The following is a 27087-nucleotide window of genomic DNA, read 5'->3' as shown; positions in this document are numbered from 1 at the left end:
AGTGATGGAGCAAATCCAAAGAGAGGAAATCCCTTTCCACAACAACCATTTAAAACGTGGGGTTTTTTTTTTTTGAACATGAGGAGGAGTTGGTGCAAACACGAACAATGCTGATCCCTGTCCATGACTGATGGGCAAATTAAAATATTCACATTTCAGTTCTTATCTCTGACACTGTAACACAGTTCTCAAAAGCACAGGATGTTTAGTCAGATCTAAATATTAAACTGTTTCCATCATAAAACCCAGGAAAATTTATAGCAGCGGGTGCTCGCAGCAGGCAATGTGTAAACACAGGAGGATTTAAGTCACTTGTTTAAAGACGGTGCAGTCTTAAACTCAGTCCTGCTTCTCCAGCAAGGACACACTCGTTAACTTTTTAAAGCCACCTCAGCAAAACGACGACGTGCCTTTCCAATTTTGCAGTATGATAGAAACGATTTTAATTATTTATGTTTTTAACACAGACGTGATCACCGCGGCAGCAGCTACACCGCCAGTTCCAGAGCCAGGTTTCCCGGCTGGACCTCCCCGGCAGCCCGGTCGGTGAAGTTGGGCGCTGGGCCGGCGGGAGCAGCAGGCTCGGTTGCCCCGGGAGGCAGCTCCTGTCAAGGCGATTTGCGAGGCAGCCGCTTCAGAGAACCGAAGAAGAGCCCGCAGCGAGCTCTGCGAGCCGATCGCGCCAGGGAAGCCGGTGCCCGGGGAGCCGTGGAGGGGACAGAGCGGCGGCAGGTGCGGCGGCAGGTCACAGCCACCGCAGCGGGTCAGCAGGGAGCTCCCTAACCGCTCCTCCCCCTCCGCCGCCCCAGCGGGGCGCTTCCACCGCTTCTCCCGCCGGAGAGAAACAGCCTGCCGCCTCCCGACCGCCGGAGCGGGCGGCGGGAGGGGCGGGAGGAGCGGGAGGAGCGGGAGGAGCGGCCCCGCGAGGGGCGGGGAGGGGGCAGCGGCAGCCCCGCCCGCGCGCGCGCACCACCCCCCGCGCCTCTCCCGCCGGAGCCGAATTTAAACTGCGTTACTGTCCCTCGCGCAAAGCACTAACGCTGGTGGGTCCCGCGCGCCTCTCCCCTTTCCCGCCCGGCAGCCAATCGTAGGGCCGCTTCGTTCTCCTCCCCGCCAATCGGGGCGCGGCTTATTGCTGGCTGGCAGAAGCGCTCGGTGTGCGAGCCCGCCCGCTGTGGAGCTGGGTCCCAGGCGCGGGGCAGGCGAGTTCTCCTCCCCCGCCCCTTCTCCCCCGCTTTGTTGGTGCCTCTCCCGGGAGGGCGGCGGCCATGCCCGAGTTCCTGGCGGATCCGTCGGTGCTGACCAAGGAGAAGCTGAAGAGCGAGCTGATCGCTAACAATGTGAGCCTGCCGGGCGGCGAGCAGCGCAAGGACGTGTATGTGCAGCTCTACCTGCAGCACCTCACCGCCCGCAACCCGCCCGCCGCCGCCGCGCAGCCCGACTTCTCCAGCGACGAGGAGCGGGAGCCCACGCCTCTCAGTGTCAGGAACCGCGGCGCTGCCGCCGGGCGGGTGAGTACCGCTGCCCCTCTCCCTCGCCGGGATCCTGGCCCTAGCCCGCGCTTCCCCGGCTTGCTGGCGGCCTCCGGCCCGCCTTCCCGCCTGAATGGGTCCGGCTGTCCCCGCCTGCCGGCCGCGGCTCGGAGACCGGCGTGTGGCGCCGCGGCTCTGCTTGTCTTCCCGCCTCGGAACGGCTCCGCCTCGCCTGGCGCGGCCGCCTCAGCTGGGAGCGCGACCGTGTCTAGCGGGGACGGTCCCTCCCGCCTAGGGCGGAGGGGCAGGAGCGCGCTGCCAGGTCGAACTGGGACCTGAGGGGTCAGTGCTGGGCAGTCGGTGCTTCGCTTCCAGGTCCCGTACCGCCTGTGAGCTTCTCGGCGGCGGGGGCTCCGGAGCGGCTTGGCCGCGGGGTGCGCCGGGCGGGGGCCCTTCCAGCCGGGGAGAGGCAGCGTGATCGCTTCTGGAGCGGGATGAAATTCCCACTCCCCCCCAGCTGTAAATGGGGAAGCTTGTACTTTGGCAGTCTCATAGGTGAAATACGTAAGTGTTGGCGGAATAAAGCAAGAGAAACTCTGCACGAGGCTGCAACTTAACTTTGGACAGAAGCCTCCTTTTCATCAGCTGTCTTAGTTGTACTGAAGCAATGCTACTCGGTGTAAATGCCTCCAGATGAAAGGATGAAGCTGTGAAGGGACAGCTTGTTTGTTTTGTTTAATTATATGGACTGTTTAGTGCAAGGAGGGTCTGCTTAATGTAGCTGTCTCCTTCATACCTCTGGCGTGTTTGGAGCAAAGTGCTTGTGCGGCATGTTCAGTTGGGCCACTGCTTCTTGCTTTTTTAGATGTACTTTCTTTTATCATGTAAGAAAAAAGAGGGGCAGTAGATGCTATTTGGAATCTTTCCCTTTAGAAAAATGGGATTTCCTTTTTATTTTTCAGAAGTGGGCTGTAAGTTTGCATGTATTGAGAATACTTCTAAGCCGTCCGGTCTTGCATAAAAGGTTGTGCAATGATCACCAGTTACTGGAGTTGTAATGTGTGTGATATTACAAGTATTTAAATATATCTGAAGTATGATCTTTCAAAGCTTATTTGTAAAGGGAGTGCAGAGAAACTGATTCCTTTGAAGGTCTTCCATGCTTTAATCTTTAAAAAAACCCAACAGTTCTTGAATTTAAAAACTGAAAACTGTAACTAAAAGGGGAGGAGATCCCTAACCAAAATATTTACCTCTTTTCAAGATCTGCCTGGTACTTAATTGGCGTTGACTGGAGAAACTTTATAGTGAACTAGCCACTTCTCTGACTTGTAGTTGTCTGCCTGTGGCATCGTAAGGTGCTTTTGAGTAAAATAGGAGGAGCTTGAATGGGACATGTTTTACACTTGTAGGAAAAGGAAAGTCTCACAACTGCTGAAGGTTCTAGCTCTGATTTTTCCTTCCCATGGTGCTTAAGCTTAAATAATTACGGGTGAGTTTTTTGATGTTTACAGAAGGGGTGGTACACGTTTGTTAACAATGTCTGGAAGGCTCTGTGCTGTTTCTGCTAGCCTTACATGTTTGTATCAGAGCAGTGTATCGTCATACCTTTGAAAAAAGAGTAACCTATGGTTCTGCAAAGCGACTTGATCCCAAGACAGTTGGAAGGAACAGGCAGAGTGAAGGAGGTCTGAGATCGAGGGTAGCGGAATTCTCGTATGGAAACAACGTGAAGTAACATGTTAAGCTTAAGAGAGGATAAGGAGGGAAAGCAGTCAAACCTCTGAAAGAGAAGAAAGTAGAAACAAGGGTCAGAGGGAGGAAGCTGGGACTGCAAGGCATTTCAAAAAGGAGGAATAGAATAAAGGAATCCTATGTTTCCTGTATGTTGCTTTGTAGGCTCTGGGGAAAAAAAAAAACCCACGACGTGGATTCAGTGTCCTCTGTCTTTCATTTGTCTGTGTAACTACTTTGTTTTATCTTGGGTGTTGCTTTTATGTGTATATTTAAAAAGATTATCAAACTATTTGCACTGGGTACCTAAGGAAATAAAAATACTTTATAACGTGTACTTTGTAGCATGGCTTTTTTCTGTTGGTGAAGATCTGAGTGACAAAATTGCAATGCTTCGTTAGTTCTGTTCTGTGTGTCTTACAGGTCTCAGAAATTGTAGTATTGGTTTGTGTACATTGTGTGTGAGGGAGCGTGTGTAAACCTGCTGTTTCAAACACAGCCAATTAACTACTAAATTTTTCTAGAACACCAAAATACTTGACTCTATAATGAATGTATCTTCTATGGGGTTAAAAATTTGAACTGCTCTGTTCTTTTATCACTCTAAAAATTTGAATTCTGCTTAACTGGAAAGTTGCCGAAGTCTCTTCAATCCAGATGACTCAATCAAGACTAGTATTAACTTGTGAAAACATTTTGAAAGAGCACTTGCATTGTGTTTTCTACTATTCTTTAAATTTTTGTATTTCTTTGGATATAGTTTAGTATTCTACCATCCTTAAAAAAACCCCAACAACAATCAATCAAAAAAACCGATTTGGGAGTGAAGACTCACTCCCACAGCTGGGATGAATGGATGGATGAATGAGTGAATGAATGCGTGCGGGATGTGTAGAAGGAGAGGTAGAAAAGAGCCCGAATCACTCGTGGAGCAAAGAAATGGGGACTTTGGAATAGAGAATAGCCAACACAAGTTCTGTCTGAAGTTAGTGCTTATTTAGCAGTAACACCATCGCAGCAGTTGTGAGTGCATGACTCTCTTGTGTGTCTGCCTGCTGAAGCCCCAGTGCCGCAGGTGAGCAGTCCTTTTGCTCAGGGCCTCCGCAAGGGCTGGGGTCAGGGTCAGAAAGCAGCCCTGACTTTATGGGCATGAGCCAGCAAAGAGTTACAAGACGTCTCGTTTCGTGTGGCTTTTAGCGTGAAGAATGGATTGTAATCGGGATGCCGTGTTGGCCTGAGTAAGGGTGGTCGTGGTCTCTCAGCCTTCCCCCATCCCGCTGTGGGTCCGCTCGCCTTTCCCGTTAGGAAGTGCGCGGAGTTGCACCCCCGCGCCCGCGGCCTCTCGTGTGCGCGGTGCTCGTGCCCGTCCGCGGAGCGGCGCGCGGGGGCGCGTGCGGCCCGGCTGGGGGCGGAGCTGGGCGCTAGGGGGCGCTGCTGCCTCCGCACCCGCGGAGCGAGGGGCGGGGCCTGGGGAGCGGGGGCCGGGGGAGGGGGAGCGGGGCTCCCGGCTGTGCTGGAGTCGGTACCGTGATCTGTCAGCTGGCCCGCGGGTGTTGGGGCGGGGAGCAGCGCTTTTCTTGCAGGGGATACAGAAAATAAGTTCAAAGGAGTCCTCGGATGACTGTGTTGCAGTCACTGAAAAGACAGTAGAGCTAAACCAGGTTTCTTGGTACTGACAGTTCATGTTTTGACATTGTTGTAGTCGTTAGTAATTTTAAACTGTCACTTTAGTGTTCTTTTTTCTACATTCTGGACATCAGATAGTACATTTAGATGCACATTTTCTATTGATTGAAGTTGTGCAGCAATGAGAAAAAACCCCATAGCTTTAATTCCACTACAGGTTATGTCTTTTTCATCAATTGCTCTTCCAGCACCCCTTTGTCAATACTACATCCAATCTATGCTTCTCTCGGAACAAATAAAACCTCAATATGTTGGTGATGTAAAGTTGATGTGTTGTGAGACAAGTGTTGTGCATCTGCAGTGATGCTGCTCCCATTGTCTTTAAAATCGTGTGGGTTTATTTCTACCTGTTTTTTCTTCCTTTATGGTAGTGAGCATACAGATGATTAACATGCATGTATAAACAGATCAAAACTTATAGAAGTTTTGTTCTGACCACATTGTTTTCAGGCCCTGAAACCATCATGCTTTGGAACAGCAAACTCTTCAAGCATCTAGCATTTTTTTTGGCACCTAAAGTTATAAACTAAGCTATTTTACTTAGTAGTAAGATCTTAGTATTTACTTAGTAGCAAGATCTTGCTTCCCCTCAGAGACACTCAGCATTTTTATGCTTTATATCACAGTAAGATTAAATGTCAGCCCAGATGTTTAAGAGAGCTTTTGTTTTATGTTAAATATTTGAAAGTATCAATTTAAATATGTTCACTTATCTAGATGTCCTTTTTTGGGGGGAGGTTGGGGGTAATGGGGTAGGCACTCACTTTGGCTATATATTCTTACCAGGAGGGGAAAAGCTTTCAAAATCATGCTTATTTAGTCCTGTCTAATAATAATGTCTGGAGGAGCCACCTTCTCAAGCTGTACTGTTGTTTTTGAGCAACTTTTTTTTTCTGGTATGTGAGACACTTTTTTGCTGTGGTGGTAACCGTCTGCATCTGGATGCTCCTGGTCAGTTACAGGCTCAATAACAGGACAGATAGATCAAAGGAAAAAATAAGTATGAAATGGCATTTTTTCCTCTTTAGGAACATTGTTTTAAAGCACATAGCAAAAATACCATCTTGACACTGTTGCCAAACAGGAGCTGCTCGGAGCTCATAATGTGTAGGTTTTTATGACTTGATTTATTGATGCATTTAATGTTATGCGAGTATCTTTTCTAAAACACTGAGTGATATTTTTGACCTTTAAAGTGGTAATTTGAAAAAAGATCAGTCAGATGTCGTCTCCTCACTTATGTTAATAAAGGTGTGATGAGAGCATCTGGACCTGAAAGGCCTGTTTGAAAGTTTATAGAAGACACCTATCAGGTAAAGATGTTCTTTAGGTTTAATAAAGTAGCCAAGTAAATTAAGAGCTACCTTCAGCTCTTGATGTTCAGAATGGTGTGGTAGTGATCATATCTTTAGCTGAGGTAACTAGATAGTTCCAGTTCCTTCCCTATTGGAAAAGGGAAGGTAATAGTAAAACTGGTAGTTTTATGAAGGAGTGTGGAACGTGAAACTGCATGCTCAGATAGGTGAGAGGATGTAAAGCATATCCACTACCTGGTGAAGGAAGGTAATCTATTTGGTGTTTCATGTGAAGTTCTATCTTTTAATTATGAAGTGCTGCATAAGTGTGACCCAGAATACAATTTACACCTTTGTGGCCTTTTAAATGAAACTGATCTGCTGAGTGACATCTGTGGGCAGTAGGAGTGAGGTGACTGAGGAGTTCCTGCTGCAGTGCGAAGTCCTGCCTTGCTGTTCTGCACCTTCAAACTTTATGCAATTCTAGACTCATGAACCTAGGGAGACTTGCTTGTTAATGCTGGTGTAATAACAGTGCCTATAATAAAATAATCCTGTTGAAGTACTTTTTGTCTAGCAGTGTATGTCAGTTGCATAGCAGGTGCACATACACAAGCCAGATCTCCAGGTCAGCATTCAGATTAAGCCATGAGACCATCTGTTAGTTTGGTTTCTTGATTGTTTTTTTGTTGTAAATTTTTACTCTTTCACTTGGGCTCTCTGGAAACAGCGCATCATTATGCAGCATTTGTTTTCAGAGTGGGTACGTTCCCTTCACTGAGCAATGTGGAATTTAGTATCTTGGGGGAGAGGGAGTGGAAGGGTTAAATATTCCCTCATTTTATAATTTAGAACTGTTATTTTATATAGTCTTGGAAATTCTAAGTTGAGCATTGACCAAGGATGAAAGGTAGGGAATTCTGAACGTTAAGTGTATTGGTACCTCAGAATTACTGCTGCATAATTTCCTTTCCATTGTTTATTTTGTCTGTACTGTAGCTTTTGGTAAATATTATCTGGAAGCATCTACTGCAGGAAATGTTTGTGTATGCTAGAATAAAAAGTGAAAGGGGTATAGAGACCTCCATTTCACAGTGTGAGTCTATTCTTGAGACTTGGCATGTGTAGTTCCTTATCTTCCCTTCTGCTAAGAGAAATACCATTACTTGTTACCAGAGAGGACAAATTAAAGAGCATTCTGTTTGTGGGAGTTGGGCTTTCTTAGCCTGTCTTAACCTCATTCAGAGAAATAGTAAAGAAGCCCTAGACCTTTCTACTTCTAGTAATGAAGCTGCATCTGTTTGGGATTAAAGTCTTTGAATATCCTAATGTAGATGCCATTTAACTTGAGATTTGAAAATGCTTCTTTTGGTGATGTCTAATAGTTGTCTGTTATATTATTTTATGTCTCCTTCAAGATGTTAGTTATGCTTGTGTTTGGTGGATTACTGCTAGAACTGGTAAAGGTAGCTGTAAAGTGTGTCTGATAAATGGGGCTGTTGAATTTATATTCAGTAGGAATGCCAAAAATGAGGTGAGAGATAGCTTCCAGGTCTGAATTCTCATCACTTGCATTTTCTGCTCCTTGCGTTAATGAAAGAATATGAAAGCTCTTTGCTGTGGAGAGATCACACCTCAAGAGGATGAACTTCTCATACTCTTGATTCCCTGTGGGTCTAGAACTGAGAATGCTGTGTGGGAGCCCCAGGCTTATAGTTTAGTTCAGTACTTGTTTGAAGGGTTGGGGTCTAGTTAATCTGAAACTGATCCTGGCAGGTGTTGCTACCAAATATCCATCTCTTTGGCATGAGCAACTCTCAAGTGAAATACACAGATCCTCTTCAATCTTCTTTTTCTAGAAAAAGCCAATTATTAGAAATATTTATTTATTTATTTTAATGCTGCTAGCTCTAGATGGAATTAGCAGATATTAAGGTAAGGATTTATTGGTCTGGGTAGAAAGCTGCAAGAATATTTACCTTGTGTGCAAAGTGATCTGCTGTACCACCTTACTTCAGTAAATCCTGGTGTTCGCCACAATTTAATTTTAAGCACTTCACCTCTGCACCACAGTAAGACAACCTTAATTTTGCCAATGGTCAGCAGCCAAAGAAAAAGTGGGTGTGTTTTTTTGTTAATTTGCAAGGATAAATTTTAAAGCTAGCTCTTTTGACCCGTCTCACAGAACAGTCTCATGGATAATTTGTGATGATGCACAGAAAGTGTAGTGATGCTTTATAGTATAACAGTAGTGATAAATAAGCAAACACTGTTGCTGAGGTTAATTCTGTCTTAGAACAGACATGGTATAAGAGAAATTCTTCTAGTCTGCCTTTTGCTTCTAGGGACTGATTTTATGGTCCAGGGAGTGGTTAAAGGCAGCTTTCTACTTGCAGAAGTGAAATAATTTGCTTCTGCTTTAAGGAGGATAAGTTTTCAAAAGTAAAAACTGCAGATCTCGCAGAATACAAGGTAATGAACACATCTGGCCGGATTGAAGAACACAGATGGCCTTCATCTTGTCATCCTCACCCTGCCCTCTTTCTGTGCAGAAACTGGCTATTCTGGTATTCTCAATATCTGGTAATACTGCAGGAAAAAGTGAGCTGGTTCTTGGAAGACAAAAAACGGCAAAGATACTATGAGGTCTGTGAGTTTACTTGAATTAGAGGACTGTATTACTCATTAGATTTCTGGTAAAGTTTTCTGTAAAATGTCTACTAGAATGTAGAGTAGTTCTCATAATATCTTCTGTGATGTCTAAGTGATATAAAGGTGGAGATACGTTAAATTAGGTATCCAGTTTCTTCAAAGTGGTGTTAATATGTTGATTCCCTGCACCATGGTAATTGATTCAGTTCTTCAGAAATATGGAAGCATCATCTTGGTTAATCTGCTTGGTTATGTGTGCAAACACTAGAGCTGTCAATAGTCCAAACAGGTCACAACAAGAACTGCAGCATGTGTTTTGGAACTCTCTTCCACTGTTTGGACAGTTAAGTAGTCCAGGAAAAAATGGACTGAAGAAGAAATTCTTGTTAATGTAATACTTCACTTGAAGTAGTGTTATAACCAACACATTCCAAAGTAAATGACAATCTCCTATAGCTGCAGGCTGTTTGTTTTTTGTGTACTAGATAAGTAGGCTCAGTTGCTTCAATAACTAGTTAGGTTTTTATGTGATAACAGAATGGAATTATGATAAAGTGAGCTGTAAATCTGTCAGGAGTCAAATCTGCCATTTTAGTGACCTTATTCTTTCTTCAGACTGCTTGGAGGCTGTATTTTAGAATTAAGAAAGAGCATGGACTCTTAGAGGTTATGTTGCTTTTCAACAGCTAATTTTAAGTTCATTATTCAGGGATTTTAACAATTCAGGAGGAAATCTCATTCAATTACAGAATATTTGGGAAATCCTCATACAGTCCCTGTTTAGCTTTGAAATATAAAGACACTTGAGGCAAGACCAAGCTTACATGGAAACCAATATTCAACTGGCACTAACAGCTAGCCAGATACTGTTGACTCATGTCAGTCATCTTACAGTCTTTTGGTGCTGTCTTACCAAATACAACATCAACAAAAGCTTGTTAATTGTGAGTGAGTATTATAACACAATTGTATTTGAAATGTTAGTCTTTGGTAAGTACCAGAAGCCCAGGTAGGTCCTCTGGTCAACCAAGTTTAGAAAAATGTTAAGTATAGAAGTTGTATCTGTTTATATACTACAACTCTGAAATACAAATATTACTTGTTTCTAAGCAGTATCAAGATATTTCTCAGTTGAGAGCAAGCAGATCCTAAGCATATTTTTTCTGTTTTACCTCCTCACTGTCTTCCAGATCTTGGAGCTCAAAATGCCTGTTGTAGTAACAAGCTTCCCAAGTTGAACAAATGTTACGATCGCTCTGTTTGGTTATAGTGGAAACTTCTAATTTAGGAGTAGCATCTTGGCAGATTATTTCAATAACCATCTCTGTGTTGTGGTGGTGTGTTGCCAACTGTTAGCATAATGTTGCCAGAGTTGGGTTAAGGTTTTATTGGAGCTGCAGTTACAGAGGCCTAAGCAGACAGGCACAATTTTGAAAATTTGGGGGTGTTTCTGGCTTTACCTTTCTGGCATTCACTCTGTAACATCATATAATCTTACAGAGAACAGGATAATTGGGAATAGGGATGTTGGGAACTTGGTTGAGAGAGTGTGGATTTATTTTTTTTTTTTTTTTTACTATAGAAGCTTGTAATGATTATTTCCTTATATAAGTAGGAAACTCATGCATGTTTGTTTAGTAGGTGTAAATGTTTGAAGTGTTGCATATAGGATTTAGCGGTGGTGGGAGAAGCAGAATAATTTTTTGTTTGTTTTTATGTGCTTAGGACTCTTGTATCTTCTTCTTCCCTTAGAAGAAAAAGATGTATTTTCTGTTAACTGGAAACACTCTCTTGTATGTCTCTTGCACACTCACAGAAAGCTACGAAGAAAACTGACAAACCTAGGCCAGAGGAGAAGGATGACCTAGATATAACAGAGATGAGCAATGAAGATCTTCAAGAGCAACTTGTGAAGTATGGAATAAACCCTGGCCCGATTGTAGGTAGGTCAGCTGAACTAGCAAGTATTCATCTGTTCGACATACTTCTGGCTAAACCTCAGTTCTGAGTGCTCTAAGCTTCTCTGATACAGTTGCTTATTAGGTTTGGTAGCAATACTGTTGCAACCGTACTTCCTACTTAAGGTGTTTCCATTGAATTACTTAAGAGGAAATTTGAAGCACTGCAATGTAGGCAAGTCCATAGTTTGTTCCTCTTGTGTTCTAGGCCATCTGGAGATGTTCCAGTTGCTGTTCTGAAGCTGTGTAACTATTAAAGTTCAGTGCTGGGGTAATTAGGTCTTCTGATGCAGAGGTTGAGATCTGGGGCCTGCTTAAATAGAAAATACATCTTGCATAATAACCTAATAGCATTGAGAACGGAATGAGAACACAGCTTCCCCTTCCTTAAAGCATTTCCTACTCACCACATTGTGCAGTAATGTTTTCCTTTGCTGTTTTTTTTAAATGTCTTTTTCCTCACCCCTTGAACCTAGTGTTCTATCCTGCATGTTAACCTGCATCAGAAGAAGTCCTGACCCCAGATTAATCTCCTGCCTTGGGCACTCATCTGTGATGTGGGATCAAAGCTCCTTTCATTTCAGATTGTGCAGTAGCCTAATGGCAAGGGACTTTGATTTCGCAACTCATAAAATGCCTGCAGTGTGCTGAGCCTTCTATGGAATGTTCTTGAAATAATGGAAGGATGGAAGTGCCAGTGATCAAGCCTGGAGTCTTGTGTGTGTTCAAAGTGTTTTATTTTCTGTTAGCTGTTTCTGTATGCCTTCCTATTCATCCTATTCCTATTGGATAGTACTTAAGCTCCTGAAAAATTTGAAGTATCTATAGGAAGATGTTCAGTTTGGTCTAAGTAGATGCCTTAATTCTTATGGGGTATGGATTCTGTTTCTTGTGAGAGTCTGTCACTTCTTTTTAAGGGTGGCATCCTCTTACCTGAAGTCTTCTAAGGTGAGACTTCTCTGCAGCTAACAGCTCAGACACTGGTTGTCCTGACAGATTTTTGACAGCAGGGTCCTGACATGGAAGTATGTGCTAGGCTTGATACCTTTTAGTTTTAAGCAGCTGTGCTTGTAGACAAAACAAACCAACCTGACGGCTAGATGTAGCAAACAGGAAGTTTGCTGATTCTTTCTTGCACCATTTCTGATGCTTATTGGACAGAATTTGCCAATAGGGGAAAGGTTTAACTGGGAAAGGGTGTTCATTCCAGGGTAAAGGGATTAAGGGGGTAATAGTGGAATCTGTCTGGAAACTATTGCTCACGCAATATCAATCTTGCTAATTCATTTATTTTTGTGCGGGCATAACAGCTCATATATTGCAGCATATGAAACAAAACATCTAAGAAGCTGTTACATTCCCTTTCCATATATAAATGCTTGTAACTTTCAGTGTACTAACAGGTCTAGGTTTATCTTAAGAATTCTCTTAAACTGAAAAGTTAAAAACCTTAGAAGTAGAGTTCTATATCTAGATGTATATACATTGGGCCATACAGACAGATTAAAAATAAAGAACATGCATTCAGAAATTCCTAAGGAATATATAAAAGCCAAGTTCTGCGAGTCGGGTCAGGAAAAATGAAAACTGTGTATCTTCAGCATTTGTCTTTCCTTGTTATAGCTACTACTAGGAAACTGTATGAGAAAAAACTGTTGAAACTGATGGAGCAAGGTCCAGAACTGAAGGCACCTGTGCCTCTCCCAGCAATTTCTTCAACTGCTGAGAACACCAGACAGAATGGAAATAATGATTCTGACCAGTACAGTGACAATGAAGAAGGTAAGACTTAAGTAGAACTTCCATGTGAACTATTCAAATGATATATCAGTATTACTTGCAGTAAAAGAATTGTCTGAAGAGGGAATGATCTTGCTCTTGGGTGAGGCTTTGAGATACTGCTGTAGACCATGCAAGTCATGTACTTGACCATGCAGTACTAGCATGATCCTGTTGCCTGTTCTGGGCAAGGAAGCTTTTTGCTACTAAACTGTTCCCTTTTGTGCATTTTCCCCAGATTGGAGCCTGTAAATCTGATAGGTAGGAGAACTGTGTATTAAGTGTTTTAGTGTTATTTGCACTTCATCTTTAAGTGCAAGTGCAATTTTGTCTCACAATGGTTATTTCCTGTGGGATAGTATATGAATGTTTGTTTAATAAACTTCTGTACTTTGTGTTGTTAATGTCTCTCATGTATGACTCAGACCCTTGTATTCTCTGTTCCTTATGAACTTAGTTTCGGGTGGGTTGATTGATTGGTCTTGGGTGTGGGTTTTGAAGTTTTAATATCGAGTTTATATCAAAAACTGTTGAATCACGATTGGCTTAAACTACAACAACAACTAGTAGCATTACAGAAATTAGTTCTGTTAAAACTGGTTACAGATCTGAAGACTGAGCTGAGGCTTGAGAAGAGAGAACCATTGAAAGCCAGGACGAAGACTCCAGTAGCACTCAAACAAAGAAGAGTTGTTGAACACAACCAGGTATGTTAAATGTAGTGACATCTGAAACGGCTACTAACTGCAGGTGATGTGCTCACTAAACATTTTACTTCTTTTAACATAATCACATTGCCTGAGTGGACTATGCTGCTTTTTAGAAGTCCTTACAGAAAGTCTGTCCTATTACAGCATGAAGATCTTGTGAATTAACTATAGCTGCTCTTTTTAGCCTGTCTCATAACATTCAAAATTATGGTCTGCTAAAAGCTCTGACTTGCCAGTTTGCTGTAGCACCTCTTAGAGAAAAATAATAGGCAGTGTTAACATGTTTAGTTTGGAAGCCTGACAGATTTTTAAGTCAGATGGGCTGATCTCATCCTGTTGGATGTTTGTAAACAACTTGATTCAGTAAAAGAAACAGTTTCTTAATTTTTTTTTTCTTTAAAAAAAAGGGTTTTTTGTGTTTTTTAGAGATGTTTTTCAGTGCATACATCATATTTCTGTCTGGTTTGATATCTGTAGATATGTTTTCATTTTAAATACATCTGTTGAATGACTTTTAAATATAATACACAAAGTGATGTATATGCCTGTATTTATATGCATGTATATGTGTACACACATGCACTAGCTATCTGTATAATAATTCTTTCCTCAAATATGCTTGTAGCATCGGTACTAGAGTAGACATTAATTTGTTGAAAAGGTTCTCCTAAGAAGAAAAATTAAAAACAAATTTAAATATTGCTGTATGTGCCACTTGTTCTTTACTTACAAATAATAATAGTTATTTTGCCTTTGTGAAAGGGGAGATTCTTACAGAAGCACCTCAGGTTTTCAAACTGCTGGCTGTAAATGCTGGGTTCAGTAGTTGGTGTCTGATCTGTCCTTGTGATGTGACAGTGCCACTAAATACCCTGTTCCCCAGCTTAGGTTACTTAGGATCCTTACAGTGTTAATAATCTGACCAATAAGCAGTGAAGTTGTGCTACAGTAAAGGATTTGCATAGAAAATATTTGACTTAAAATCTGACCTTTTAATAGCTAGATTTATTTTAGCAGATCAGTGACTCTTCTTACTACTTTATGGTAAATGTCAGATACTTCCTATTTAAATGGTGTGTGTGTATAAACATTAGTTATAGATGTCTCTTGAAGCAGGTAAACATGCTGCTATGTGAACTTGGGTAATACAGCACAATTACGGGGATCCATAACTAGTTTGCTTATTTTTGATTGGATGATTAGGGTACAAGCTAAACAGATTTCACTTCCACAAATCAAAACACACATAGTTTAACACACAAAATACTCAATTTATTCAGGCAACTTCTGCTCATGATGGTCTTTATAATGGTCATCTGTCTTTAGAGGTTTTTGTATTTTAAGAATTACTTTTTTCTGAATCGCTATTCAGCCAGAAATCCCTGGCTGCCTTAGTGTAACAGAGGTATTTAGTTCAGTTATCAACAGATAAAGCTTTCTAGTCTTCATGAAGCCACTTACAAAATAAAACCCGAAGAGATACAGTGATGTATTTCCGTGCCATTTTCAAGTGATGAGTGCTTACTTAATTTTTGTCATCCAATTTCACTGTAATAACAACAGGTCATTACTGTGTTGTTGGTTTTTTTTGTCTTAATCTTCTACATGTGCCCTATAGACAAAATATTTTGTGACTTGCATATTTTATTAATCAAAGGAAGATAATTTGATTTAAAAATTATCTGATTTAAAAATTATGTCAAATTCATAGGAGCTCTAACTTTCTATCTTGTTAAACCTTTTACCTTTCAACTCCTGACTGCCATGTTTAAAGAAGACAAACAAAAAACCCCCAACAACAAAAAAATCCCCAAAATCCAACAAGAAAATTTACAGCCGCATAAAGCCAAGAACAACTCAGTGGTTTTGGCTAGCAAATGTGTGTAGTCATATATTTTGCTGAAAATAAAAGTGGGATGTGGTGAAGATGGTTTTTTTATTTCCCTCTTCCTGTGAAACTGGTTCCTAAGTTTGCAGTTAATGTGTCAAGTGATAATACTTACTCTGCCAAATTGCATGCAACTTTCATGTACTCAAGGTTGCTCAAAGATTGAGGCTCTGAAGAGTGATGGGGCTGAATTGGTTGGTAGTGTGGTGTTAGTCACTTTGAGGTCCTGTGCAGCACTTGTCTTAGTCCAGATGTATAGAGCTGAAAAGATGGTCTGCCATTTGGCATGGAGGGATGTTGCTGTTTCTCTTAAAGAGTGCAAATAGATAGTCTTTAAAGCAGGCTGGTGCAAAGTAAATTGGGTGGGGAGATTTAGCAGGCTTGTTGGTCTTATCAGTCAGTTAGCAGCAGAGGGCTAGATGAGTTTGAGCTTGGCTGTTTGTGCTTAATTGCCTTGTTACAGTGAACTGGAAAAGCTGGAGAATACTGTAATTTGAATGCCTCCTTCCAATTATGTAGGTGGATGTAGAGTTCAAAACTGAGCCTAAGACCTCATAGTAAATGGTACTGGACAGAAAGAGGCAGGCTAACTTAAATGTTAGGGCATCTTAGCAACATAAAACTATTCTCTTTCCTTGAGACTTTATCCTTAGGAACATTCTGTACATGCTGTGTTCTACTACTCCTGTCTGCATTTTTTAACTACCTGTATAGCTGGGCTTCTTAAAAATAAAACATGCAGCATTGCAGCTGCAGGTGTACAAATTTGACATGGCATATACCCCATAAAAAAACTCGTAAGTGATAGCAGAGGTAAACTCACAATATATAGCTTCACTGCTGTGAGTAATATGACAGCTAAAAGCCCATGCTGAATAGTACCTGTGTACTACATCATTGTAACTTCCTCTGCTTATATTCAGGGTGTTGATGTATCTAAACATGAGTATTGCTTTCTAGTACAGATATTGGTGGGATAAGCAGACAAGACCTGCTCAATTGACAATGAGGATAACTGTAACTGTAGACAACATTTTTTAATTTCTTTTTTAGATTTTTTCTGTTGAGTATGCTCTCCTGAAGACTGGATGGGTCTTACAGAGTAGATTGTTTTTTCCTAGACTTTTCGTGCAAGAAAAACTTGAAACTCTGTACCTGAAAGATATGACTGACAAGCATCTGAAGAGCTAAGGAGAGAGGCGGTTATTAACTGAAGTACTTCTAACTTTTCATGAGAAGAAAACCTAGTTCCTAATCAAACCGCTTGGGGCAGAGGAGCTCTCCATTACTAGGATGAGGAAATTGCCTTACCGCTTTGAATGGAATGTGTTTGAGTGAACTACTCTGAAATGAGTGTTTTTTTTCTCTAAGCTTCTAAAGAAAACACTCCTCAAATAGAAAGTGCGTGGGGGTGAAGTGGGAGCCGTGATTGAAGGTTGCAAGTTAAGCTTTTCTTACTATGGAAGAGAATTCAGTGTCTGCTGAATATATAAAGAGGGGTTGGGAGACTTTTCATCACAAATCTGTTTAAATTGAAAAGGATATTGGAGACCTGGGCTGAAATACACAATTCTGTATGAAACATCTGAATCTGTTTGGACTTGAGGTCTGTGCATAAATAAAATTTGGTTTTCAGAGTATTTCAAGTGGATTTGGATTAAAGCAAAACACTTGTGCTCCCTCTGCTGGATATTTAGCAGCTGTAATACAGAACTTTGGTTGAGTCTTAAAGCTGCTCAGCTTCCAATTTCACTGGAATAACTTTGAAGATACAAGTGGGGCATGGATAATGGCGTTGTTAGACTTTTTTTTTTTTTTTCCCCCTCACTACATACATACTTTCCAGCCTGCTCTCTTAACACGTTGGCCTGGGGCTAATACTGTCCCAGTGAAATTCTTGCTGCTGTTGGATCTGTAATTGACTGTTGTACCAGTCTGTATAATTGCCATCAGCACTGACTGTAAAATCAAAAAACTTGGTAATACATCAAAGCATGAGGTGTAAACATGCAAAGATTTCAGTATTAACAAAGTTTTTACTTCTAAACTTAACCAAATAGAAGGGAAAATCTTGTATATAATCAAGAAGAAACAGGCTCTCCTCTCTCTTCTCCCTGAGGACTATGTTCGGAATTTGTTTGGAGGAGGACTTTTTTCTCTGAGCATAAAACTTGTGATAAGGCATAGCAGATGATCATACTTTTGTTAATGACTATAAAACTTTGGCACTTCATGTTGTTTAGATTTGTAAAGACCTGTGTCAGGCTTGATTGTTTAAACCTACTGTTTTGTGAAAAGTGTGTGAGTTTCATCCCTGTATGTGGAAAATTTTATAAAACATCTCCCTCTGCCCCCTATGGCTGGAGACTAGTTCTTGTTGAAACATAGGTGGCTGTGCCCAAATCATTCCCATCTCTGCTTGAGTGAATATATGCTTATCTGGGTAGAGAACAAGGTGATGCTTTCTCCTTATGCTAATAGATTTTTTTTTGGGGGGGGGGAGGAGGGGTGTAGGCAGGTAATGTCATGGGCCTGAAGGCTGGTGCATCTGCTGTCCTTTACTTGACATATTGTAGCCTTAGTTCACTCTATTGCTGTGAGCAGATAATCAGTTTTTAACATTTGGAATTAGTCAGTTCTGTATTTGAACAATAATGTGCTTTAACATAAGTATTGTGGTCAACACTGCTAATCTAGTTAGCTATTCATTATTGAATGTACTAGGATTTACAATTTTTTCTTGGATTTTGGACATGCTGCTTTTGGAATATGCATGCTATTCTGGCTTCTGGTTGTGGATACCCAATGTTGAGAGCTGGCTTTCATTTATTTGATCATGTGTTTGATGCTTGAATAGACCTACTCTCAAGATGAAGTTACTGAGACTGTCTGGACAAGTGAATCTTCAAAAAGTGGACCTCTGCAGGCATTTTCTAGGGAGTCTCCAAGAGTGTCAAGAAGAACACCAAGGAAAAGGGTGATGAGAGGCTTATTATAATAGACAAGCTTTTTTTCTCACCTTTAGAGTCCCAGTGGTTATATTATTCAATTGTTTTCTTTTGTTTGTTTTAAACAAACAGGTGGAAGCTACAGCACAGTTGCCTGTAGATGATGCTGTAATATCAGAGAGTACTCCCATAGCTGAAACTATATTGACTGCAAGCAACGAGACCCTAGTAAATATGCTTAGTAAATATGTTTAAATCATGCGAGTGGTATTCTTCTGTAATATATCTCTACTGACAGAATAATTCTCGTTTTAACAGATAGACTGTTTTAAGGAAAGTGAGTCTATTCAGTAGTCTTTGAAACCATATATTCAGTTATCTGTATTAGTACCTAATGCTGTTCACTTTGAGATGGGACTAGCTAGACACCTAGGTCACTTCTAATGTCTTTTGGGGGGAGGGTTTAGAAGAGCCACTTTAACAGCTTAGATTTTTTTCATAATTGATTTAAGTACATGCAGAATATCTGCTTTTAAGTTTGGCTTATCTTGTGAACTAAATAGCTTTTATGGTTCTAAACAGCTTAAAAGAAACTACTTGGAATGATAAACAATGTGTTACTGTGCTAATTTCAGACTATCTGCTACATAACATTCATAAGTTAACTCCTAACATGCATATATTCAGTGCACGTAAAGGTTTTGTTGTTTGGTTCTGCCCCCTTCACTCCCCCTTGTATTTTTGTATTTTGGCTGATACTGAGTTTGAACAATTTTGAATCTCGGCAGGTTGTCAATAGGGTGCCTGGAAATTTCAAGCATGCAGCTCCTACACTGTCAATCAGTGAACTCTCAGACATGCCCAGAAGAACACCAAAGAAACCACTGATGACAGCTGAAGTAAATAAATTAAAACTTAGATTGCTATTGTTTACTTTCTGTGGACAAGATTCTTGTGTGTATGTGCTTATTCCTTAGTACAGAAGGGGTGAAAGGCATCCTTGCCCAGGTGGTGCTAGTCAAAATAAATTAACATTGTCACATGGCATAGAAGAGAGAATATAATTTAATCTTCCCCTTTCAGATGTGGGTGTGTGTGTTTGTGTGGGAATATTTCTGGGTTCGTTTTTTTTTCCCTAAGCCAAGTACATTTTGGTGTGTTACTTCTCCTTGTGCTTATCTTTTTTTCTGAAAACATTGTAATATTTTTATTTCAAGTTCTTTGAATAGCTCAAAGATAGAGCTGAATCGGGTTATCTACTTCAGATCATGTAAATCAGCCTATCCTGAAAAACCTTAATGTGCCTTAATTTAGGGAATAGTAGTGTTACTTTAGACCAAAAGCCCAAATTTAAAAAGCATCTGTAGATTCCTGACAGTTATCAAGAAAGTTATTATCACTAACACACTCAAGCTGGTGAAACTATGTGTCTCTTGGAGAACTGTCTAAAGCACTTGCAAGTGTATGTAATTGTATTAATATAGTACTGTGGTATTGTGGAATTCTACATTACAAGGTAATACTTGTCTGTGTTCATTGCTTTGGGTAATTACTGTAGATGAAACTTCTGTTAACACTTGTGAAGCCTACTTTACCAAGGGATCTGAGATGTATTAAATGGGCTGTTTAATTTGTTTATAACGTGACTGTAAAGTAGGTATAGTTGTCAAATAGAAGGTTGTGGGAAAACTTGATGTTCTATTTCAAAGTGCATACTTTTTTTCACTTAGTATTCTACTGTACTGTGGCATTGTTTGTTACAGCAAGAAGAGATAAATTACCCACGTCAATGCTTTTTAAATTATGTTGGCCACAACCAATCCTGTGATCTGCTCAACATAGCCATGATAGAGGTGATGGTTAAATTTTTGTTACCATCTACATGGTTGGCTGGCAGGTGTGGTGTATTTACACAACATATTCTTTGTGTTAAAGGAAACTGAGAAGGGCACTGAACACTTTAAGACACCAAAAGTGACCAGACGGCTGCCACTAACAAAGGTTAAACCAACTTTAAAACCCAAGAAGTAAACTTCCCAAATGTCACCGGGTGACTCATTCTTAGAAATTGCACGTGGTTGTGGTCACTGAGGTAGCTATGCAGGAGTTTGTGGTCTTTTCAGCCTGTAACTGGTTTTATTTTGGTTTTTTTTTCCCTAGGTGTTGGAGAAAACTTCTACAGAAGAAGAAAGAGTAGAAAGGGATATCCTTAAGGAAATGTTCCCTTATGAAGTATCAACACCTACAGGAATTAGGTATTGCTAAGGTTTATGGGGGTTTGTGTCTAAGATCCTGTAAACATATTTAAGCTGGGAAGTATCTTTTGATTATATTGTTAGATTTCTAAGGAGAAGTTTTTTGCACTCTGGATCAATGCTAGTTGAGATTACCACCTAGTTCTTCTGTTCCACATACATAGTGTTGTTAGCCAAAACATCCTTCTTTTTATTGAAAACGGGAGTGGGAGGACAAGGTAGTCCCATAGTAGGAATTACTAAAACTTCTGGATGCTGGCAGTGGAAAAGGCTTATTTGTGGTAATGCAGAATATTTAATTTTTTTAGTAGATGCAACTGCTTTAGGCCTGCTGTTAAATTAAGGCAAGATCTCCCAGCACAAATTTAACCTCTTTTTAAAAGCCAATAAAAATATGGTATTTGAAAATTCTCTAAGTAGTAGACCTGTTGTAGTTAGAGATTATTCCTAGTATGAATAAGGATGGCACCTAGGAAGGACTATTATTTTTTTCGTTACAACTTCATATTTCAACAAAAATTGAAATAATCCTCTAGGTAATTAAGCAAGTCACAAAACTTTGTTCTGTTTGAGGAACGTGAGAAAAAATTTCCCTATGTTAGAATGTGAAATCCAGGTCTGTTTTTCCAACATGTTAATTATAGCTTCAATTTAAACTGCAACTGCATAAAGTTTTTAACTGTAAGGAGGATATATGGAACCAGTTACCAGTACTGTGGTGTATCTGCTCACCACTCAGCTTTCTTCTCTTGTTTTTGAGGTTTGTTAGTCTAGTCAAATCTATGACACTTTTTCTAAAATAAAAATTAGGTGTATTCCTTATATATAAGGACTTGGCAAGGCACGTGGGTTTCTTAACCCTTGCTGCTTTATCTTCTGGCTCCTGGTATTGGTTTAGCCTTCACAAGATAGTTTAATGGCCAGGGACAATCTTGGGTTTAGAAATCCTAGTGGGACTGCATAAGTGATCGTTAAAGCAGCAGATAGAGCCACTTCCCAGAATTTTTTTTGCCAGTTATGTTCTGTTGATTATGGGGGTAAGGTGAAGTAAACGAGCATTTCAGGGTTTTTTTGAGGGGTGTTTGAACAGTGAGTGATTAACTTCAAAAATAATGCTAGACATGTTAAGAGTTTGAAATAGTTATTTCAGGTACTACATATGCTAGAAATAATTTTTAGTTCTGTAATTATACTAAAATTTCCCTATATGCCTTAGAATGCTCTTTTGAATATGTTGTATTTTAATATCTCCTTTTAATTAACAGTGCTAGCTGCCGTAGACCAATCAAAGGAGCTGCTAGCCGGCCTATAGAACACAGTGACTTCATAATGGACGAAAGTTTCTCTAAGTATGCTGCAAAATATGGTACCTCAACTGACATGAAGTTGGAGAAACCGCCTACAAAAAAAGAACGTTCTATTCCCCTGTGGATAAAAATTCTTCTCTTTGTGGTTGTTTCAGTCTTCTTGTTCTTGGTTTATCAGTCTATGGAAACTAATCAAGGAAACCCTTTCACTAAATATATTAATCTTGGCTCTCTAAGTGATGCCAAATGAGTATCTTTCTGAAAGGCACAACCAGTTTGATCTCCTATTTTTAATTGTAGAGAACTCTTCTGCCCTCTCATCGGCTCAAGGACTTCTTACAAATAATGTGATTGAAACCTGATAAATTGGATAAATGAAGCAAGATAATATGAAATGGACATCAGTAACTTTCTGGACTTTGGACTAGTAGGAGGTCACTTTGCCATAGGAATAACATTTTTTTTAGATCTTTGAACTTTTTGTAGGCTTTATTTTTTTAATGTGGACATCCTTTAAATTGATTTTTGAGAAACTGTATATTTGTTTTTGCAAGAACTTGGAAGCTGAGAAGGGCAAAAATGTAGTAAAATGTGAAGCTGTGTTTCTAAAGCTTTTCCTTTGTACAGAAAAGTTGTACTTTTGTCTCTGTAGGTTATTGTGGAGGAGGATATTAACACTGATAAAGGGAAATGCATTTTTTAATGCATTTTTTCAGTAACAGTCTAACTGAATTTGATCTCTTAGGATGTAGGGAGAGTACAAGCTTTTCTGTAGACTACTGTAACTTTTTAGTAAATGTAACTGTAAACCTTTTTGCATTCTGTAAAAGTCTTAGTATCATTAGTAACTCCGTTTAAGTGTAACATCATTTAAATGTATCCCTTCATTTTAGTGCTTATGGTGGTGTAGGATCTGAATACAAATCTAATTGGCAAGAAATGTTTTAGAAAAACTTATTTATTAGTAATGTGTGGAACATAAAAATTGCATCAATATAATTTGCTACTAAAATACTTTCTTGGGTCAAGGTTGTGATCTGAAGTAGTCTAAATTTCAACTTTAGCAGTGGTCTCTTTTTTTCTTAAAAAAAAAAAAAGCGAGGTCTTTCCAACACAGCTTTATGTGATTATCTTTGAATATTCATGTAGAGAAGTTTCTCAAAGCATGACAATTCCATATGAAGTTTTATTCTTGTATGAAGAGGGCATTGCTGCATTTTCTGCTGCAGTTTCATCTTCTAAGGTGAGATTTACTACTTTCATGCAGTTGAATATTTTTCTCAGTGAAAGCATGCTGAAACACTCTATGTTGTGTAACTTAGTCGAGCAGGCAGCTGACTTTACTACCAATGAACAGTGATAAGCAACAATTTTTAAAGTGAATGTATACATTTTATTGTGCTTAAATATGCAGCATACAGATGCTCAATCTCATTGCTTGGTACAAAATTGCAATAAATCATACTACTTAAAGTGCTACTTATAAAAAGCTGAGAACATTAGTTAATAGTCAATATCTTTTTACTCTAGGTACAATTATTGTGTAGGCTGTAGGTGTGGGGAAGCTTTACTTTCTGTGAACTTTGAGACAAACATTTGGTAATTGTTAGCAAAGCTATAGTTGGTTTTTCCTTCTGTTAAGATTAATGTCTTTTCCTTTTAATCTGCTTTTTTGAGTAATCCAGATAGCTGAACTTGTGTCCATCCTATAGAAAATTGTAACATAAGACATTCACTTTTGTTGTCAAAATGCAGAAAAATAAAAATGATTTTAATGTGTGTGGATTTTCCTTATAAAAATAAATGCATTGCTGAAAAGCAGCAAAAGCAAGACAACTGATGTATCAGTAGTGTTATTTTTTGATGCTGTAATATCAGAGAGTACTATACTATATTCCATGTTAAAAAACCCACAAACTTAAATCTGATGTAAAAACAGCAGTTCATGTCAACACTGGGTGGGAGGAATATTCATCATACCTGCACTAGAGACATAGCTTTGCACCAGAATCCTTTTAGCCTATGTTTGGAGTTTAATTTGGATCAGGGGAGAAGCTTGTCTTCCATTTGCTTTTCAATGCTTAACAAACTCCCTTTTCACCTTATATTTTTTCACCCCACTCTGCTATATGTTTTAACATGAAATATATCTTTCTTTTCTAGTTACATGAAATACTTTCAGTTGACCTCCTTCAGGGATACTGTTAGCATCCTATAAAAAAAAAACTAAAACCAAACCCCAAACTGAACTGCAATTAATTGTGGTCATGCTTTTATTTATGCACTGTTCTGGAGAATCTCCTAAAGAATCCTCTCAACTTCAGTATTGCTTCACAGAAGGTAAAGACTTTTCTGTCCAAGTCCTCAAAGTAACCTACAAGTTGCTCAGTTGTACTTGGAAGACATTGAAGAAAGAAACAAATGAATGAGCTTCTTATACTTGAGGCACTTAATAGTGTGAGATAGCCCTAAGGGTAATCTCTTCCTCATTTATTCCTTCTCTTCCTTCCTCCCCCAGCCCCAGACAAGCTGTTCACATTGCTTTATTAGAGCTATTTTTACCTGTGTTACTACTAGCTGAATAGTTGTATGAGATTAAAGAAGCCTTCTAAACACTAGTGTATACATTATACTGAAGTATATTGTAGTCTTTTTATCAAAGTACTGAAGCAGTGGGAGCTGGTGTTCCTTTTTTTATTTTAAAAAATTTTGCTTTTGTTCCAATAGTTCATTTTGGATTCTAGACAGAGCCAAGTTAAACTTTCAGAACCAATCACAAAATAGTTTGGACTAGTATTAGTATCCAAAATCCACTTGCAAAAATTAGTTGAGTTCTGACTTAAGCAATATTTACTAAGTCCCTTTTAGGGCAAGGGCTACAAAAAGTCTGGGAAAAGGCCTGTGTAAGTTAATAGGCATGACCATTGTTTTGTTTCAGTGGGTTTTGTTCTCATGATGGGTCATACTGCTTAGAATGCTGTGTCCAAAACATGATGGATCTTGGTTTGCCTGTTTGAATTAGAGCTGCTTAATGCAGAGCTTGTGCTTTGCCCTGTAAGTTGTGAGCTGATCTTTCAACATGTGCCTGGTATCAGGCTGTGAATCACTTAGAGGGTATTGCTTACAGTGTTGAGAATTCTATGGCACCTGATGCATGGCAAGGGTGTGAGAGCTTACCTAGTGTCTGAGACAAAAAGCTCTGAAAGAGGAGGCTTTTAAACTTAAATTCTGTGTGTGTTTTGAGACCTGGGTTTGTATTTAAGTAGGAAATAGTGTGAAGGAACTCTCTTCGAGTTTGCTTGTTAGCAGTATGCTCAGTACAGTCCTACTTGAATGCTCTCAGGTCCCCCCTAGGCTTGATCTACATGGGTTTTGGTTTGTGTTGTGGCACAACTTAGGAAAATCTTCATGGTATTAAAGTCCTCAGTTCTGGCAATTATTTTCTCAGATGGTCTGGTGACAAAATATCCTTAAAAAAAAGTGTTAACTAGTTTGTGCCGGGTTAAATCAGAAAAGCTGAGTACAAAAATAATGCCTTCAATAGAGTTCCAAAAGGAAACTAGTCAGAAAAAAATAAATGTATAATTGCAAATGAAGCTTGTAAAATTGTGTGACGTGTCTTGTGCGCAGTAGTCTTGGCTTGCTTTGATATGGCTGAATTTGTCTAGTGGGCTGAAAAGTTTTCAATAAAAAAAACTTCATCTGACTCATAAAAATATGTAGGTTGTGCTATATAATTTTAAATCTGTTTACAGACTTAGGCATTTCAGGATACCCTTCATTGTCTGTTAATACAGCTTTTATTGTATGGTAAATCTACCTATGTTTGTCTAGAACTTTTCTGTGACTTTTGCATTTCTTTTTCTTTAGGGAGTATACCAGGCTGCTTTGCACCAGTGCAACAGCAAGCTACAGACCTATGCATACATGCATATGTTCATACAGCATAGGGTCTACAAGTTAATTCAACTTGTAAAATAGTCCTAAGGGGGCATATATGCCTGTAAGTAGTAGGTATATGTTGATATCTAAAAGAATAATTCCTCAGATTTTCTGTCCCACCTCACTCTGGAATTTTTTGTCAGCATGGGTAATTTGTGGTTAAAAAGTGTACCTGCATTGCCTTCTATATTTGCTATTTAAGAGGAAACTAATGTTTTATGGAGGAAAACCATGTCATGCCTGGGGAGTATTCAGCTTAGGAAGGATTATCAGCGGAGGACACGTAAGGGCCGTGACTACTCGGAACAGGAGAGATATCACAACTACCTGCGTTCAGAGGGTGCGACTGCTGTTTATTCGATCTGTTGAAGAAGATGCTGCAGTTTTCAGGTGTCCCTTTGAGCTGTGAAACCTACTTACAGCTTGAACTGATCTATTACTGAATCTCTGCAAAGCAGTAGTTCTGTTGATCCAATGTGAGTATGAAAATACTGCTTATAGCAGGAGTTAATGCTACTTGTGCTAACTTGATTATCAAAGGTGGTGGTGGTTGTTTTACTATCTCGTATTTTTGAAACCAGTAAGTCACCTGGAGAACAAGCTCATAAGAGCTTTGATTTTACTTACAGGCTTCAATAAAATTGGAACCGTGAAAAGTTACTGTAAGACAGGAACTAATATAAAATTTCTTCACTGTGGGAAGCGAGGAATGGAGAAGGGGGCATGGTGGGTGTTAATAACAGGGGAGAGGTAATTAGGAAAACTTCGAATTGCTAAATGGACATTTTCCTAAACTCCAGAATTTGAAAAGCTACTGATTAAAAAGATGGATTTAATTTACAATAGCTTCTTTGACTCTGAATGTGACAGAGGTGGACACCAAAAGCTAACGTCTTTCAAGTTCTTTTATTGTTACCTTCACTGTGTGACAGAAATTGGATTAATCTCCATGTTTCAAATTACAGGCTATTGCTATTTTATTTTTTCACATCTGGAAACAGTTGAAGGTATTTCCTATGTAAAATTCTATCAATTCAGCAAGAACATACCCTTGTATTTTCCTGGTGGTATGTTAAACTCTGGTGTTCAATAGTATTTGTTGATAGTACAGTTGTTAGAAGTTAATTGTCAGCTAAAATCAATGAAATTGATTGTTCTGAGGTCTAAGTCAGTACTAGTTGTGCACACAAATTGTCGTTAGATGTATACAAATAAATGTAATATGTTCATCTTTCATAACTGGAAGGAGCAGAGTTTTCCTATATGTTAGAAATCACAGAAGTCTGCAAGAATTGCAATAATTGTAATTTCAAGGTAAAAGCCAAAGTTTTAATTACGTTTAGAATAGGTAGTATCAGTGTTTAGCTTTTAGATAAAACATTGCTACCAACAATTGTTTAGACGCAAGTGAGTAGAGCAGAGCAAGTACTGGCAAAATGAACAATTCTGGCCTGTCTTCGT

General features: G+C 39.7%; 1 protein-coding gene across 4 annotated transcripts; it reads left to right on the top strand.

The window, feature by feature from the left end:
• The first annotated feature begins 1118 nt into the window (after positions 1-1118).
• On the top strand, positions 1119-23520 carry TMPO (thymopoietin). Of its 4 annotated transcripts, XM_051642710.1 has the most exons (9): positions 1119-1511; positions 10656-10782; positions 12421-12579; positions 13183-13283; positions 18032-18151; positions 18255-18350; positions 18911-19021; positions 20283-20377; positions 21643-23520. In XM_051642710.1, exons 1-9 carry the CDS (start codon positions 1269-1271, stop codon positions 21932-21934), a joined length of 1344 nt encoding a protein of 447 aa, XP_051498670.1. In that variant the 5' UTR covers positions 1119-1268; the 3' UTR covers positions 21935-23520. The 4 variants fall into 4 exon arrangements, with proteins under 4 accessions (XP_051498670.1, XP_051498676.1, XP_051498684.1 ...); XM_051642716.1 differs by lacking the exon at positions 18032-18151 and having other exon boundaries at positions 1127-1511; XM_051642724.1 differs by lacking the exons at positions 18032-18151; positions 18255-18350 and having other exon boundaries at positions 1127-1511.
• The last annotated feature ends 3567 nt before the right edge of the window (positions 23521-27087 follow it).

This window comes from Apus apus, chromosome 1 (assembly GCF_020740795.1).
Source record: "Apus apus isolate bApuApu2 chromosome 1, bApuApu2.pri.cur, whole genome shotgun sequence".
NCBI lineage: Eukaryota > Metazoa > Chordata > Aves > Apodiformes > Apodidae > Apus > Apus apus.
The sequence above is the reverse complement of the archived record's forward strand: the minus strand, read 5'-3'. Positions and strand labels throughout refer to the sequence as shown.